Source organism: Notechis scutatus, chromosome 1 (genome assembly GCF_049901735.1).
Source record: "Notechis scutatus isolate UNSWTSFEM ecotype Mainland chromosome 1, rNotScu1.2, whole genome shotgun sequence".
Taxonomy (NCBI): Eukaryota; Metazoa; Chordata; class Lepidosauria; order Squamata; family Elapidae; genus Notechis; species Notechis scutatus.
The window spans coordinates 323,906,740-323,925,986 of record NC_142009.1 but is presented as its reverse complement, the minus strand read 5'-3'; the positions used below and the strand labels follow the sequence as shown (position 1 = coordinate 323,925,986).

Below are 19,247 nucleotides of genomic sequence, written 5' to 3'. Positions count from 1 at the left end.
AAAAGAATAGCACATCCACAAAATATATGTATGAACAGCAGCTGTGATGATTTATCAAATAACAGCAAAGCCAATTTAACTTCATTTCTTTTACTAAAGATTCCCAAAATGGAATTAACCTTTTGAACAGGGACTGCATGTTGAGTCTTGTTTGAGATAATCACTGCAATCCCAAGATCCTTTTCGTGGATCATCAATGAGTCTTAAAAAATTAGGTTACGCTGGGTAGCAAATGTACATCTTGTGTAGAATAATAGCGCTTACCAAATGTGGATAGTATAATGCAAACATACAGAGATTAGCCAAATATAATAATATGTATCTGATTTTAATTCTTCAAATTTTATTTGATTCATAAAATGCTATCCTCAATTTTCAGACAGACAAAATGTCCAAAAGATGGATATACTGTATACAGAGAATAATATTATAGATAATAAAATACTTGGTTAAAATGGTCTTAGTCCATTAGGTCATCAGTACTTCTATATATGTCCTTTTGAAGAAATTGATATTTTGCACTCACATACAAGTTGGCAAGTATGTTTTCATTCTGGGGGCAGCATTTGTATTGTGGCACAATCTCTCCTTGAAACTCATATGCCTCCAATGATATCTTTTAGAATCCTGTTGAAGACCTGTCTATTCACCTTGGTCTTCTGAATATGAAGAAAGATCATTGAATGATTCCTTAATTGGATTGTTCTCCTTTTTCCTCTCCTATTCATTTTTACTATCAAGGATAGGCATAGCATTCAAAAGAATCATTTCTCCAAGTATCTCTGTTGAAAATATGAAGGCAACCATGTCCTTGACAAGGCTGGCACGGCTATTTTGAAATCTTTATCCGGTTCTTTCTGTATATACACGTGTGTGTCCAGTTATTTTGTTTCTCTGACAGTTTTTTCCCCACATGTATTATCTATGCATGCACATATGGGCAGAGACAACTGGGACAGAAGCAACTGCATGAGCTTTGTGAGCGAAGTGGCTGTTTTAATGCTTCAGAGAGAAATGCTTCTCTTGCCCTAATGTACTTTTTAAAATCCTTTGCACAATCTATTTTCATAGTGATTTAGATGTTGCCTGTATTATTCCATTATAATACCGGTAATTTTGTTGTAAACCACCTGGAGAAACAATTGTAGGTGAAGCTATATAGAAATATATAAAATAATCACATATAGATCAAGTGTACTGATAATGCACAAGAACAGTAGGCAACAATACGTCTATTCTGACTTTGATATGCAAACTGAAATGGGCAAAAGGAGGGAAACATTGGTCTTTATTAAGATATAAAATAAATGCCAACATTTTACTTCAATCTGCCTTCTTGTTTTTCAAGGAGGCAAAGATGCAGACAAGATTGGTTCATTCTTCTTAGCTTTGCCTTTTAAGTTTCTTCTGTGGAGTGGATGTCATCATCATCATAATACAATAGAATTTATTTTATTTTATTATTTTAAAAATTTAAAAATCAATACAAGATGACCCTGAATAACTGAAACTTCTGCTGGATTTGAAGGTCATTGAAAAAAATATGTTTAAAATACAACACTTCTAAAAAAAAGTAATTAGAATAGAATTACCATCTCTAAGCTGAAAACATCTGGACAACCACTAGATGGCTACAGCAAGTTAGAGTTGTCTAACTTCTAACTGCTGCCTTCTAATGATCATCCAGATGTACGCAGTCCAGATAATGACAGTCTTACAATAAAGAAATTTTTCTGAAAATGAGTAGTAACATTTATGATTTAAAAAGAAAAGATGGATCAATCAAAAAACATTCTAAGCAGTTATCTTGGAAGGAAATCCTAATCGTATTGTTCTTATTCAGATCTTATATATATTAATAAAGAATATGCTTTGATTATATCACTATTGTTGCTTGAAAACTGATTTCACTTAGCAATTTTTAAAAATTAAAACGTTATAGGAAAGTCACGTAGTTTATAGCCTTGCTTTTTGCAAAATAGTTTAACAGAAAGTTCTTCCCGTTTGTTCTCTCCATGTATGTGACTTTTCTTTCTCATGTGTTGTACAAGTTTGAGTATATACGTGTATGTGTGTGTGAGAGAGAGAAGACAGGTGAGGTGGGGAGACCCTGGCTGGTCTTAGAAACATCACTTTCAGGAAAGGACCGACATTCCACCACGCATTGTCTCTGGTTGCCATGGTGTCTGTAATATTATTAGTTTCTGCTGACGTCAATCCTTCTGTGCCTCAATATTGGGGGAGGGTCTCCCTTTGAACAGCAGGAGACTCGTGCAGGGGTGGGGGCTTTTCATACTCCACTTTTTACAGCATGCTTAACTCTTTGGTTTCAGAAATGTTTCAAGGAGGACAATTGTTAATGCTGGACAGGGAATTTGCTAGCTCATAGCAACTTTGAAATGAGAAGGCGGAATCCCCAACTCCAAGTGGGGAGAAAGAGTATGTGCTTTTTTAACAAGATACAGTTTCTTCATCCTTCTCTATCGCCTCCTCTTACTTTTTGTCTTGAATTTAGATTTTGCAAAGCTTCATGGAGATGTAAGGTGCCATATTACATAATAGGACAACAGGACTCTGCTCCTCAGAGTAGTAGGAGCAAAGATCTAGTTTGGTTTATGTTGATTCTTTGGAGATTTTCAAGATACTGTCACGACACAATTTTTTTTCATCACAGATAAAGGAAGTTCATAAAGGTCCTGGATCTTATCATGAACCATCAGATCATCTAAGCTGTCAGCCTATATTTTGTTCCTTTCATAGCAGGGAAACTGTTTCTTTAGGGGAGCTTCTTCTATTGTCATTCATGATTTCAATAGGAATTCCCATAAGCTTCTGAAGAATTTTGGGGATCTTCGTAACAGGACTTGTTCCATTGCTATTGTATTTTCTGTCTCCTCCAGACAAACAGCATGAGGTGGAAATCCCAACCTCTGTTCCCAAAGAAAAAGACAAGGAGAAAAAGAAGCGGCCAATGTCACAGATCAGTGGTGTGAAAAAACTGATGCATAACTCCAGCTTCAGTTGTGCTGCCATCCCTCGTTTTGGAGTAAAAACGGATCAGGAAGGGCTGTTGGCTAAGGTGAGGAACGCCAGGCAATGGAAAAGACTGGAACAGGAAAGCTGGCATGGTTCACGACATATTTTGATTGTATATGCATATTCTGAATTTTGTCTAAATACAGAATTGATGTTCAACGTAAAGAAGACCTTCCACCAAAGCATTTAAAAACATTTCTAATCTCCAAATTGTATAGCTTAACTACAGTAAGAATGTTAAGGTGGCAAGCTATATTTTTTCCCCAGGTATATAAATTAGTTTGGAGGCTATGAGGAGAGGGGGGGATATGGAATAGATAGCATTAATTGTGGCTCCACAGTTGTGGGACTCCCTTTAGTTGCTTCCTGTTGAGCCGTAAGCAAAAACACTTTTCTTTGTGAAAATAATTGTGTTGCTTGTTACATGCATGGAAATCTGCCAATTTCATGTTATTTTAATTGCTTAGTGTTTCATTCTTATTGTGGCGTTTTTAAACCTGCTGTAAAACATCTTGATAATAATATGATTGTTCTTTTGATTGGTGGGAGAAAGAAGGGCATCTGGCAGGGGCAACCAAGAGGAGGAAAGGAAGACAGGATTCTTCCGAGAAATAGAGGGAGGGAGAAATCCAGAGGGCGATATTGGAACTGAAATAAAAGCTGAGAAGAGGCGAAAGAACTATAGTGATGAAATGGAAAAATAGAGAACAAAAAAAGGAAAAATAAGGGGAGGGCAGTGGAAGACAAATTGAATGGTTTGGAAGAAAAGGAAATAAAGAAAATACAAGGAATTGGAAAGATACTGAGACAAGACATGCACACGCACACTTATATTATGTATGTGTGAATATATAAAAATCTAGGAGCCATATATTCCCATGTCAGTCTTTGCAATATGACTTTGATAAATGCCCTTTCAATTGAGTACAATGTATTGTGAATCAGTTCACTTAATCACATAATGTATCACAGTTCAGTTTGAGTTTTTGATGTACTTTCTCCTGCTTATTTTAATTATCCTCCTACTGAAAACTTTAGTAATTTTTTTATATGTTGTTCAGTTATGCTAGGGAAGTCTCCTTATTTGGAGAGACAGGGAGGCAGTTTGTTTCTCTTTGTTACTTGGCAGAGTCCAACATTGTAGCAACGTCTTTTCTTGCCACCCCCTTTAGGAACTAGAAGATGTGAATAAATGGGGCCTTGATGTATTCAAGATTGCAGAGTATTCTGGCCACCGCCCACTAACAGTCATCATGTACAGCATCTTCCAGGTGAGCTGACTCTTTTTCACAAAAAGTATCAGGTTCACAAAGTTGTTATTGAAATGTCAAAAGCTAAATGGCGGAGCAGAGATACTGCAGTTTTATCATTAAACAGGGCCACTGGCCTGGAAGAATCCAAAGAAGTAATTCAGTCCATATATATATATTGATTGATCAATAATGTAATGCAGGTTCATTAGGAGGAACAGGAGGTGAGGAGCATTCTGAGGGCTGTGGACCCTAGAAAGGCTGCCGGTCCTGATGGTATCTCTGGCCGAGTGCTTAAAGACTGCGCCGATCAGTTGGCTGGAGGCTTTACCAGGATCTTCAATTGGTCTTTATCCCAGTCCACTATTCCATCTTGTTTGAAGGCTTCCACCATTGTTCCGCTGCCAAAGAAGTTCCCTATCAATAACCTCAACGATTACAGACCAGTGGCACTCACTCCTATCATCATGAAGTGCTTTGAGAAATTGGTCTGCCGGCACATCATTTCTGGTCTTCCGCATCCATTTGATAAACACCAGTTTGCATACAGAAGAAATAGATCTACAGAGGACGCAAGAGCCATCACTCTTCACACTGCTCTGACTCATCTAGAACAGCGGGAGGGCTATGTGAGGATGCTTTTTGTGGATTTTAGTTCTGCGTTTAACACAATTCTTCCACATAGACTAATGTCTAAACTTCTGGACTTTTTTATTCAATCTGCCTTTGGATTATGGATTTCCTGTCTGGCCGCTCACAGACGGTCAGATTAGGTAATCATACCTCTTCAGCCCTTATTCTTAACACTGGTCCACCACAGAGTTGTGTGTTGAGTCCCTTACTCTATACTCTTTATGTGCACGACTGCATTCCCATTCACGCTAGTAATATTATTGCTAAATTTGCAGATGATACAACAGTGGTGGGACTCATCTCCAGGGGTGTGGTGAGTCTGCCTATCGAGATGAGGTGGACCGGTTGCTTTTGTGGTGTGGAGACGATAACATGGTCCTCAACACCAATAAGACCAAGGAGCTTATAGTGGACTATAGAAGGAACAGATCAGACATTCAGCCCTTGCTTATCAATGGACACTGAGTGGAGCAAGTGGCCAGTTTTAAGTTTCTGGGTGTTACCCTAAAAGAGGACCTGACCTGGGGTGCTCACATTGCAGCCCTGGTCAAAAGGGCCCAGCAGAGATTATACTACCTGAGACTTCTCAGAAAACAACAACTGGATGAAAAACTGCTGGTGACCTTCTACCGCTGCACCATAGAGAGCATTTGAACTTACTGCACCCCTGTATGGTTTGCCAATTGCACAGTGGCAGATAGGACTGCACTTCAGTCCAAAGGGTTAACGTCATTGCCCAGAAGATCACTAGTTTCCCTCTCCCCTCTTTGGAAGAGCTTCCAGTGCCTTAAGAAAGTTCAAAATATTCTCAAAGATCCATCTTATCCTGGGAACCCTTTTTTTGTACTATTACCATCTGGCAGACGGTACAGAATAATAAAAACAAGGACAAATAGGCTGAAAAACAGCTTCTATCCCAGGGTAATAGCTCTTTGGAATTCTGCTGTATAGTACAGTGTTGGTGCGGTGTCAGGGGTTTTCGGTTCATGTGTGGAGGGTGAAGGATGTGTGTTTATGTTTATTTTCATGGTCATGGTCATGATGTGCACTGAAGATGGTGTTTGATTTCGTTGTATGAGGTGCAATGACAATAAAGTAAACTAAACTAAACTAAATGACATTTTAGGCACTAATGGCCCCTTCCACACTGCTTTAAAAGCCTTACACATTTTGTTATTATGCCTACTTTGCAACAACATCATACTGATTGACTTGGAAATTATAGGGTATTTTTTTAGGAACTGTGGCTAGAGTAAGAGATTTATTCTGTCCTTGGCTAGTTTTGAAATCTCAGGAGAAAAGCCGATTTTGGTTTCATGAGTTCTTCCTCCAGCTCTCCTTTTCCCTCTTTCCCTGATGATTTGACTTGGGAGGGTTATAGCAGTTTCCTTCTGTATTGTCCACATTGTAGGAAAGAGACTTGCTGAAATCTTTTCACATTCCTGCGGATACCTTCATCACATTCATGATGACCCTGGAAGATCATTATCATGCTGATGTTGCCTACCACAACAACATTCATGCAGCTGATGTTGCCCAATCCACACACGTATTGCTTTCAATGCCAGCTCTGGAGGTGAGTCTACAGAAAGGCTTTTGGGGGGAAGCTTTGAAATAGGCTGGGAAAAAGAGAGAATTGTTGCTTTAATTGTTGGAACAATTCTTTCTAGTCATTTGGGAGGCTTTCTATAGGACAAGAACAAGCTATGCAATTAAACCCCTACTAGGAAAATCTTTGAATTCTGCGACCCTCAGAGAAAAAAGCTAATTCTTCCAAGAAAAAAAAAATTCTGGTATGCTATAAGAGAAGAGACCAATAGTTCATGGAATGGAATTGTAGCATCGTAGGATTGAAAGCAACCTTGGGGATCTTCAAGTTTAACTCCGTTTGAATTACCTTCCTGTATACACTGATACATTGTGAAATCTCAAATCTAGTGTTCCATTCATATGTTTATTGGTTTCTTCCATCTTTTCTAATGCTGTTTCTGCTCCTTCTGTTCTCCCAGGCTGTTTTCACTGACTTGGAGATTTTGGCTGCCATTTTTGCAGCTGCCATCCATGATGTTGACCATCCTGGCGTTTCTAACCAGTTCCTGATAAATACCAGTGAGTGAATCACCTTTTACACCAAATTTCATTTATTCTTCAGGGTATTAATACTGTCTGCAGTCTAATCTATTTTAGGTCTTATCCACAGGTCTTAGGGATGCATCTTACATGTCTGCTGTCCTTCTGTCCTTAAATCGGAAGGAACGTATACCAACATGAAAGACAACCCCACAGCCAACATTTACTGTGACTGAGCAATAGAGCTGGTTAGTTTGCTACCTGAACCCAATGTAACATTGGATAATTTTAGGAAGCCCTGCTGAGCTTCCACCTCCATTCGGACATCATTAACCAGCAAAAAATTGCTCCCTGCTGGGTTGGAGGACTCCAGGTCCTTCAGTCAGCTGAAATATTTTATGTAAGGGGTTCAATGTTCAATTCTTCTTTTAACACCCTGTCCTATTAATGTTGAAATGTTGGAAGACTGGGAGATTGATATTCCCATAGCAAAAATACTCTAGAACAGGGTTTCTCAACCTGTGATTCAGACCACTGGGGGTCACGATGTCACAGGGGTCTGTGAAGGCTTGAAGAAATGTTATGATTTCAATCTTGAGTTAAATCTTGGTAGTCCATGGCCATGGTTCATGGCCACGAAAGGTATTTAAAAGGGGTCCATCCGTGGTTGAGAAAAGGTTGAGAACCACTGCTCTAGAAATATTCCAAACTGAAGCCCCTCATTAAATATTGAGAGCTCAGTCTCAATATTTAGAACTCATCATCATAAGAAAGCAAATCACTTGATTTATACTCTTCTGGAAATTGAGATCTATCAGTGTTATACCATTTCCAGAAGACTTCTTCTCCCCCTGCTACTATCTCCTTACTTCTGTTGAGAGGCCACCAATGGTTTGGGACAAAATTTCAAAGAGAAACCCAGACTATAGATCTCTTCTTGAAGCAGCATTTATCTATAGTAAGAGTAGAATATTGTTAGGAATATAAGTCACCTAACAGGTATTTGGGTTAGAAATATATAAACCAGGATAAACATTTTAAAACTGTATCTTTAGGAAAATGCAAAACTGTAATTAGGTGTGGTTTCTCAAACGGCCATAAGATGGAGCCAGAAACCTGGTTTGTCTTAGCCTTAGTCTCAGAAGAGAGTGTGAGTAAGTCTCTGTTTCCTTCTGTTGGAAAGTATTGCCGTTCCTCCATTTCTTCTAATTGACTGCTGTTTCTGGATTTGATGTAAGTTTGTTACTGAACTGTTTTTGACACTGGAATTTGTTACTGAATTATCCCTGGATTGAAAACTGACTGATTTAACTTATGAATGACTTTGGATTGCTTGTTTGGACTTTGCTTAATGTTTCTGGAAGTAAAAACCTACATTTACTGTACAGTGTATCTGTGTGCTCTGTATTATTCCAACACTACTCTCTATACGTCTTCCTGTTTGCGCTCATTCTCCTAACGGGGAATTACCTCAACAAATATCACAGATAAATTTTGGAGTGGCCATCTTAAACCACTTAATTCTTGAAAAAAATACTGAGCAAGTGGTTAATTCTATTGAATCAGTAAAGTGCTGACTTTTCATATGCTTTAAAAGTTGTTTCAGTACCTATTAATGTGGACATTGGAACTGTGTGGTCTATGGTTTAACTTGGGGTAAAACTTACTACAAGGAATGCAAACTCAGGGATCAGTATTTGGTTTGAGGAAAGTTGGAGGCAAGGCACACAAAATAAAAGGCAGAGTAATTTGACATGGAATGTTTTGAGGCCGAAAGTGAACTGATTAGAAAAATCATATTATGTAAAGAGAAGCTGGCTGAGAACTCCATCTAGAACTTTATACTCCTGAAGAAACAATACAAATGTCAAAATAAGAAAATAGAATTACCTATGCATCTTGGCAGCAATTGATAACAAGATCTCAAGCCAGAAATACTGTTCTACTCTGGTGCCCGATAGCTGGCACCAGATTGACAGGTCCCTTCTCCTTCCCCACTTCTTACCTGCCTCTGTGTGGGAGGACTATTTTAGAGCACTGTAGTCTCAAGAAGTGTCTCCTAAATTCATTTTAACTCATAATGCTAACCTGCTCTCTAATTGGGTCCCATTTTCAAGTGCTGAAATAAAGATGTTTACAAATCATCTAACGCCTAGTAAGGCTCTTGAAATATTATGCAATAACTGGGAATGGTGGGCCTCAATTTTTGCTTCCCTGTTTGCTTATATACTGATCAGTCTGTGCAATCAGAGGATTGGGGCCTAACCATCACAGTGCCTATTTTTTTTAAAAGGTACCTGAGACCTACCTGCTAATTATAGGCCTGTTAGCCTTTTAAATAAATAAGCTTTAGGCCTGATCATTATACAATAAATTAAGTTGTCTGGATCAATCTAGAGCAGGGGTGGGCAAACTACGGCCCGCGGGCCACATCCGGCCCGTTGGTCTGTCCAATCCGCCCGCCCTGAAAAAAATCGCTGCCATTGGTCTGTCCAATCCGGCCCGCCCCTGAAAAAAATCGCTGGGCGTGGCGTATTGCCCTGTGCCGCGTGGCCCCCAAAGCTGCAAAACAGTGCGGAGCGATCTAGGGTAGGAAAGAAAAGAAATTTGCAAAGGCCTCGGCTGGGAGTTTGAAATCATTCCCAAAAAATCTTGTGCTGACCCGGCCCGTCTGTCAAATTTTAAAAGTCAATGCGGCCCCCGAGCCAAAAAGTTTGCCCACCCCTGATCTAGAGCATATTTTGGCACACGAGCAAGTGGGTTTCAGGACTGGACATTCTATTTATGGACACGCCCTTATACTTCAACACCTGGATGGATAATAAACATCTAAAATGGGCTTAATATTATATACTGCATTTACTGATTAGGGGTCCACATTCTATATAGTTCCTAGGAAGGATATGAATTAAGCTTGTGAATACAATAGTCCTCTAATACAACCACAATTGAGCCCACACTTTCTGTAGCTAAGTGTGTCAGTTGTTAAGCAGGTTTTGCCCTTTTTTATGATCTTTCTTGCCACAGTTGCTAAATTAATCTGTGCAGCTGTTAAGTTAATAACAGTTAGTTAAGTGAAACTGGCTTCCCCATTGACTTTGCCTGTCAGAAGGTCACAAAAGGTGATCACATGAGCCCAGGACACGAAGCCATCATAAATATGAGTCAGTTGCCAAGCTTCTGAATTTTGATCATGTGACCATGGGATGCTGCACAGTCATAAGTATGAAAAATGGTCATAAGTCAGTTTTTTATTTTTGTTTTTTTGTTTTGTTTTTTATTTTTTTATTTTTATTTTATTTTATTTTTTTATTTTTGGTTTTATAAAATTTTTATTGTTTTTTAAAACAAACATAAACAAACAAAACATAAAAACATCAGGCCATCTTCCATATATGTACATACAGTGTGCCGGTTGGTTTACAAATTGTTTTGTGCTTCCATTTCGTAGTCTTCAATTACAATTACATTGTATATGATCTCATATTTTCAATCCAATATTAAATACATTGGTATCATTATTAATCAATCATTTGACTATACTTTTATTCATTCATGCTTTGGAAAATAATCATATTTTACTTAATTTGTTTTGTGACAATTCATATTATCATCCCAAATCTATCCTAAAAACATTTTGTAGATATAATAAGAAAAGAATACATCTTTATATATTTAGTATTTTCTAAAAGTCTACATATTTCGTTACTATACTTTATTGTCTAACCATTGATAGAATAGATCCCAAACTTTATAAAATTGTTTATCATCCTGTTCTCTAATTTCAAATGTCAATCTGCTCATTTCAGCACATTCCAATATTTTCTTAATAATTTCCTCCTGTGATGGTATTTTCTCATTTTTCCAGTTTTTAGCAAATACAATCCTAGCCGCTGTTAATACATTTGCAATCAGGTATTTCAAATCTTTACTCTATATTTCAGGTAAAATTCCCAATAAAAATATCTCTGGTTTCAAGTCTATATGCTTTTTTGTCATTTTTTCCAACCACGTGTGGATTTTAGTCCAGTATTTTTTAGCATCCGCACAAGTCCACCACATATGGTAATATGAGCCAGGTGTCTGATGACATTTCCAACATTTTTCAGATTTATTCTTGAACATTCTTGCTATTCTTGTTGGGGGGGAAATGCCACCTGTAAAACATCTTATACAAATTTTCTTTATATGCTGTTGACATTGTCATTTTATAATTTTGAGACCACAATTTTTGCCATTTCTCTAGATCAATCCCATATCCAAAATTCTTCCCCCAAGCAATCATAGTTTCTTTAACTTGTTCTTCTTCTAGTTTAATTTCTAATAAATATCCATACAATTTTTTAATCAACTTGTCATCAGTACCTGTAAATCTTATCTAAATCAGTCAGTTTATCATAGAAACCTTCTGTTTTAAAATCTTTTTCATACCTTAAATGTATTTGCGCATATGAAAACCAATCCATCTTTATACCTTGTTCCTCTAGTTTTTGCATAGATTTAAGTTCACCCTTTTCATTCAATATTTCACCATATCTAACTGTTTGTTCCTTTTTGTATATTATAGGATAAGAAAATGCTTCAATAGTCGATAGCCAGACTGGAATTTTCAAATAACATTGTCTTTTAATCTTCTCCCAGTTTAACCACAGAGACTCCCGTATATAATGTCTTCTAAAGTACCCCTGTGTTTTAAAAGTTCCTTTATACCATAGAAAAGCATGCCACCCCAACAACAGATCATGTCCTTCTAATGTCAACAATCTAGTATTTCTTAATGTTATCCATTCCTTAACCCACATCAAGTTTGTAGCTTGGTAATACAACTCCAAATTAGGCAAACCAAATTCCCCTCTTATTCTAGCATCTTACAAAAGTTTTAACTTTATTCTCGCTTTCTTACCTTGCCATATAAATTTCAACAGTTTTATTTAAATCTTCAAAATAGTCTTTTCCAAGCCTAATTGGAATTGTTTGAAACAAATGTAAAATTCTGGGTAATATATTCACCTTGATTGTTGATATTCTCCCTATTAATGACAGTTGTAAATTTTCCCATTTTGCCAAATCTAGCGCTATCTGCTGTTTAAGTTTGATATAATTATTCTCTTTTAGTGTACTGCGTCTTGCTGTCAAGTATATCCCCAAGTACTTGATCTTATTCGTGACCTGAATTTTCAATAGGTCTGCCAGTTCTTCCTTTTGTCTTGATATCATATTCTTTGTCAAGATCTTTGTCTTATCTTTATTTATTTTCAAACCAGCCACCTTTCCACATGTCTCTATCTTTTCTATCAATTTTGATGCTGTTTCTAGTGGGTCTTCTAAAATAAAAACCAGATCATCTGCAAATGCTTGCAACTTAAATTCCTCCTTTTTAATTTTCATCCCTTTTATATTCTTTTCATCTCTAATATTTCTATTTAGCACTTCCAAAGTTAACACAAACAACAGAGGTGATAGTGGGCACCCTTGTCTTGTTCCTTTTCTTATATCAATAGAGTCTGTCAGTTCTCCCTCTATCATTACCTTTGCCGTTTGCTTATGATATATAGTTTCTATTGCTTGAATAAATTTTCTAGCAAAGCCCATCTGTTCCAGCAGTAACAACATGAATCGCCAATTCACATTATCAAATGCCTTCTGTGCGTCTAGAAATATCAAAGCCATTTGTTTTTCAGGATGTGCCTCGTAATATTCCAAAGTGTCCAAGATTACTTTCATATTGTCTTTAATTTGTCTCTTTGGCAGAAATCCATTTTGATCAGGATGAATAAAATTATTGAAGTATTTTTTAAGTCTTTCTGCCAATATAAGTCACTTTTTTCAGTGCCATTTTAACTTCGAACCACCATTAAACAAACTGTTGTAATTCAAGGACTACCTGTACTACCATCAAAAGGTGGTAACTGTTCCTTATCCATAGCATTTATAAGAATTGTAGTATGAATTCTATATTCTAATTCCAATGAGATTCCAACTTATGCAGGAGTGAGCCTGGATGTATTTTATCTTCTTGCTGTTTAATTTGTGCATAAGTCCACTCAAATAATCAGAATATTTTTAGCATTTTTTTTTAGTATTTATTTTGATTTGTCAATCGCTTACAAGATACAGGAATAAGAATAAATATAGTTTTGAATACATGAGATAGATACTTATAAGAAAAATAAAGAACAATAGGACAGGGATGGTAGGCACGATTGGTGCACTTATGCATGCCCCCTACAGGCCTCTTAGGAAGGGGGTGAGGTCAATAGTAGACAGTAGACGAAGGTTAAAGTTTTTAGAGTTTGGGAAGAAATCACAGAGTCAGGTAGAGTATTCCAAACACTGACCACTCTGTTGCTGAAGTCGTATTTTCTGCAGTCAAGTTTGGTGCAGTTAACCTTGAGTTTGTATCTATTGTGTGCTCTTGTATTATTATGATTGAAGCTGAAGTATTCATTTGCAGGTAGGACATTGCAATGTATGATTTTATATACTATATTTAGATCGGACTGGAGGTGGTGTAGTTCTAGGTTTTCTAGGTCTACAGTTTCATACTCCTAAACTAGCAAATAGATATATTGCAACTTGGTTGTACGCAGATGACATAGTATTTCTATCACAAACATTATTTGGTTTTAAATAAACTCCAAATGCTCTGTCCAATTACTGCTCCGAGGAAGCACTTGAAATTATCCATAGTGAAACAAAGAGGCCTAAACTATGTGCCTGGAGGATAAATGGCCATAGTATTGAAAAATGAAATACTTTAAGTACTTGGGCATGGTTTTCCATAGCTATATCAAATACTTTTCTAATGAAAATTATATCATAGAAAATACTCAAAAAACAATGGCTGCAATTCAGTCTTTTTCACTTCATCAGAGGAGCATAGCAGCACTTCAGCAGCACTGAAGGCTCATGTACCACCACTTCTCAATGCCCAGCTAGGATCTTACACTTCCTTTACTCATCTTGCAAGTGTCCAATCCAAATTCCTAAGGGCTATATTCCTGGAACCCCTTGCATTCCAAATTTGGTATTAAAGAAGAAGGCAGATAAGTTGAAACAGGTACATGGATCTGCATCATAGTATATTGGTTGAAGCTACTATTCTTTCCCACACATTTGAGTATTTTCTTTGTTGGGGACAATTACAAATCAATATGGTTCAGAACAATCTCACAAACACTTCAACACCTCAGCTTTTCCAGGGAGTTATTCCTAATGATGGGCTATGAGTGTGCAGTGCATTTAGACAACATATCAAATACCTGGAAGCTCCAACAGGAGGATCTGCTCTACCCAAGAACATTTTTCTGAATAGTCAAGCCTCTTTTTACAAATCAGCAAGATACTTTCCCACATAAGTTTCCAAATTCCAAGGAGCGCTAACTTTAGCATGCTTCAATGTTTTCTCCCCATTGCAGTTTGGAGGGCTGATACAAAAAAATTCCCTATGAGCTGAAAATGTGCCCCTATGGACAAGGAGTTGTTGAAACTACAGCTCATGTCCAGCTACAATTACTCTGTCTAAGGACTCAGGGACCTACTTTATCTCTCCTTACCTGGTAAAACACCCAAGAAATTCTGATTTATTTTATGTACATTTGTTATCAGATCAGTATGATTCAATCTCCTTGAATGCAGCTAAATTTTGTTATAGTCCCTGGTAAAATTAGTCAGACTTGATTATTCACTGAAAAACCCACCACAATTGTAAAATTTATTTTGTTTTGTTTTTATTTTATTTTTATTTGTAATGTGTTAAAGTTTGCAATTCTATCAGCTGCAGTAATAAAAATATTCATGTTATTCATAAATTAGTAAGGCCACACTTGGAATACTGCATTCAGTTCTGGTCGCCACGATGTAAAAAAGATGTTGAGACTCTAGAAAGAGTGCAGAGAAGAGCAACAAAGATGATTAGGGGACTGGAAGCTAAAATATATGAAGAACGGTTGCAAGAACTGGGTATGTCTAGTCTAATGAAAAAAGGACTAGGGGAGACATGAGAGGAGTGTTCCAATATCTCAGGGGCTGCCACCAAGAAGAGGGAGTCAAGCTATTCTCCAAAGCTCCTGAGGGCAGGAGCAACCTAGAACTAAGGAGAAATTTCCTGACAGTTAGAACAATTAATCAGTGGAACAACTTGCCTCCAGAAGTTGTGAATGCTCCAACACTGGAAGTTTTAAAAAAGATCTTGGATAACCATTTGTCTGAAGTGGTGTAGGGTTTTCTGCCTAGGCAGAGGGTTGACCTAGAAGACCTCCGAGATCCCTTCCAACTCTGTTATTCTATTCTATTCTATTCTATTCTATTCTATTCTATTCTATTCTATTCTATTCTATTCTATTCTATTCTATTCTAGTAGGAGTGCAAATTCAGGGTTGTACCAGAGTTCAGTATGTAAGATCATCTAAGTTTATTTTTAAATCAGACCAAAGGCCTATATAATTCAGCATCCTTTGGAAGATACCTACCGTAATAATCAACAATCATATAATAAGCCACAATGATCTAGGATTAGCTATGGGCTTATATGACACCTAAAATTTAAGCCAAAGTTTAGAATCCGAAATGTAAAAAAAGAATGAACTGAACATGTTCATTCTTGTTCAAATAATAAGAAATTATTTAGTAAGAGTGCATATAAGGCAAATGGTTTTGGTAGGTTATTTCAAACCCATATGTAAACTTTTAGCTTCCTTACTTTACCACTCTATTTCTTATCAAACTGAACGATTGCCACAATCCTAAACACTGCCTGCAAGGCTGACTTTGAAACTAATGATGCTCCTCTTATTGTCTCTTTCCTTCCCTATTTATTTTTATTTGTAGATTCAGAACTGGCACTAATGTATAACGATGCATCGGTGTTAGAAAATCATCATTTGGCAGTAGGATTCAAACTCTTACAAGAAGAAAACTGTGATATTTTCCAGAATCTCTCTAAGAAGCAACGGCAAATGCTCCGGAAGATGGCCATTGACATGGTGAGAAGCTTTGTTGGTCATGGTTATAATTTCGAATGAATCACAATATTTCAAGTGAGATGACAGGTGTTTATTGAAATGCATGAGACTGATTATTTTGATGTTGAAAACTGTTTCAAGGAGATTGTTGTTTAAGAATAAATTAATCACATAGTTAAGGAACTAGGATGAGATTTTACTATTTTTAAAGCTTGGCAGACATGTTTGAAAGAAAAGTTCCTTTATCTCTTGGGAAGTTTACATTCTTCCCAAGTTTACATTCTTCTCTTGGGAAGTTTCTGTCGTATTGTTTGTATTCCCCTGAAAAATAGTTGCTTGGCTTCAGTCAAATATAATGGAATTCAGAGAACATTGTGTCTTCATCAGTTGTGGGGGGGTGAACTTCTACAGTTGCATTTTGTACTTAAAGGCCATTCTAACCAACTTCAGGATTTAGACAACAATATGAAAATCTAGTCATTGTTTTTATTCTTGGGGATCTAATTAGAAAAAAAGAATTTATCATTAATAGAGAATGGTGAATGAGACCCAAATACAACTAGGGCTGTTAATCAAAGATGTCTGTCAAACACTCAAGAGGGTGTCCGTGAACATGTTATTGAAGCCCCATTCCATTTCTACATTTGTCATTTGCAGCATGGACACCATCTTGGCCTTTGTAAAGAATATGAGGAAAATGAAATGAAATGAAAAAATATGTTGTGTGCATCTGAAACTAAAAATCCATCCAAGCAGCTGCTTTAACATGCATTTCATTGTGAGTTGGCACAAAAATATGGCGGCATAAATTGCTCTGTCACAATAGTTAATCTATAGTTAGTCTAGGAACAAGCAGTGTCATTCTGATAATTTTAAGGTGGAACAAATTAAAAAGAGCAAGTGGTTGTTTAGTTTCCGTTCCTACCTGCTAGATGGGAAGAACAATGGCCTATTTTTATCCAGAATATTAGGATGGGTTTTATTTCCAGGTAGTCCTCCTTAACAGTTAGGAACAGAAAGTCTGTTATTAAGCAACATGGTTATAAATTGAAAAGCCACTTGACTGCATTGCTGTCCCAATTGCCATTGTTGAGTGAGGACTGTGAGGGTCATTAAGCAAGGACTTCATCTGACTACAACTTGCGACTTTCTGCCAGCTTCCAAGTTGATTTTGCTTGTTGGAAAACTGGCAGGGAGGGTTAGAAACTGCAACCATGTGACCATGGGACACAAGTGACAATCAGAGGTGTGGACCAATTCCCTGAAATGCAATCATATGATTGATGGGACACTGTGACGGCCATAACTTTGAGGATCTATTGTAGATACCATTTGTTTAACACCATCATAAACATTGTAACTTCAAACAAGCGCTGTATGAATGGTCATTAAACAAGGGCCACCTGTTTTCAATTTTGATGCCACCTACCTCCATTAGGATTTGAGTGACAGTAGCCATTAATCAATTATTTGATACTTCACCAGAGCTAATGTAATGATTTAAAAATCATATTGAAAATAAAATAAATATTCCTGGCCACCTTTGGAATTGTCCTACTGTTGATGTTCACAACAAACTTACTGCTACCACACTCTTCCTCTATTCCCCATATTTGTCAAATAGTTTTCTTTGTTTAAAGAAAGGTCTAGTGATACCCCCAAATGACCTGATGTGTGCTTTGATAAATGCCAGATTGCAAGTGCCCACAAACTAAGGAGAGGATAACATGCCAAAAACAATCAGATTCTGATTGTGCCATGGTCATTGGCAAAATGTTAGAAATTGCATGCAGAGGGCTTAGGCTGAGAGAAGATGGTAACCATCCCTGTAACACTGAATCAAGTAACTACAAAGTAAGGTGGGTTCAGCTATGGGTTGAGATAAACTGAAGATAATGTGAGGGATCTCCTTAAAAATTCCTAACTGGGCATCTTCAAGCCACCTTTAGAACGATGTTGGATGAGTCCTATGAAAATTCAATACTTTATTTGGCCAAGTGTGATTAGACACACAAGGAATTTGTCTCCTGTACAGAGGCTCTCAGTGTATAGACAAAGCAACAGAATAATGACCATCATCATCATCATCATCATACCAATAAGAGAGGGGAGTAAAGATGATAATAAGATAGTAAGAAGGATAAATAATAATACTACAACAATAATACATGAGTAAATATGCATAGACATTAAACAGCACTGTGAGAATTCGATATTCAGCAGAATGATAGCTGAGTGATAGAAAAAATGATGGCAGAATGATGAGAAAAGGAGCAAGGTTTAAAAGATCTGAAGGAAGGAAGTAGGATCTGGTGCAGAGCTGAACAATACATGAAAGAAAATGAATGTGCATATTTGATTATGAATGAAAAGATTATGTATTATATATGTCAGTATGAATTGGTGTCATCTAGTGGTGGTGGATGCATATGAAAATAAGCATCTATGTGTTGGTGACAGTTCATGTTACACTCTTCCAAATAGTAACAACATCAGACCCAGGGGGCTTTGGGAGGAAATGTGCAATACTAAGAAAGTATGTAATCCAGATGAAAATTATTCTAACATCTAACATGAGTGGGTGGATGGGAACAAGATGACAGGGTACAGAAAGAAGTGATCAAGCCATTCAGAAGCTCAAGAATTAATAATAACGGTAATTATTTAGGGCGTATCTACTTAGAAAAAGACTTCTTTGTTTGAATGTGCAGTTTAAGCATAAGGATATCCATATGGCTAAGGATTGAATAAATCTAAAAGTGTGATTGATTTGAGAGTTTACAAAGAAAGATCAAGAGAATTAGTGAAGATGATGAAAGGTTCTGAATATGATGCAGATCATTTTTTTTATAAAGTGGATCTTAGAATAATGAAATTGGAGTGAAAGAATAACTAAAGGAAAGGAATGTCAGAGTCTGTATAAAATAAAAAGACAGATTACACAAAAAGAATGGAAAGTGTACGTATGTAAGGAAACAGTGGAAAATGCTTGGAATAAAGTGAAAAGAATTATATTACAGAGTTCAACAGAAGTGTGTGCAGTTAAACTAAACTAATTGGAAGTATAAAAAAGGAGCTTAGTGAAATGATCCAGTGAAAGAGGCAGTGAGTGAGAAAAAATACATATCAGAGGATGACTGCTGCAAAAAATAAATATAAGGAAAAGATATACAATATGTTCTGACAGAAAAAGGTGGTTTATATAATAGTCAAATAGAACAAAGAATGGTTAAGATTAAAAGCAGCAGAGAAAAAGAGTGATATTAGTGATAATAAAAATTGTTTTAGAAGTAGG

General features: G+C 36.8%; 1 protein-coding gene across 1 annotated transcript in view; it reads left to right on the top strand.

Annotated features, from left to right (window-relative positions):
• Positions 1-19,247, top strand: part of PDE4C (phosphodiesterase 4C) — a 60,408-nt gene that overhangs the window by 32,210 nt on the left and 8,951 nt on the right. Inside the window, exons 8-12 of the mRNA XM_026670964.2 lie at positions 2,901-3,079; positions 4,209-4,307; positions 6,331-6,495; positions 6,929-7,028; positions 15,819-15,973. Coding sequence (XP_026526749.2) covers positions 2,901-3,079; positions 4,209-4,307; positions 6,331-6,495; positions 6,929-7,028; positions 15,819-15,973 — 698 coding nt within the window. The remainder of the gene's footprint in view (positions 1-2,900; positions 3,080-4,208; positions 4,308-6,330; positions 6,496-6,928; positions 7,029-15,818; positions 15,974-19,247) is intronic.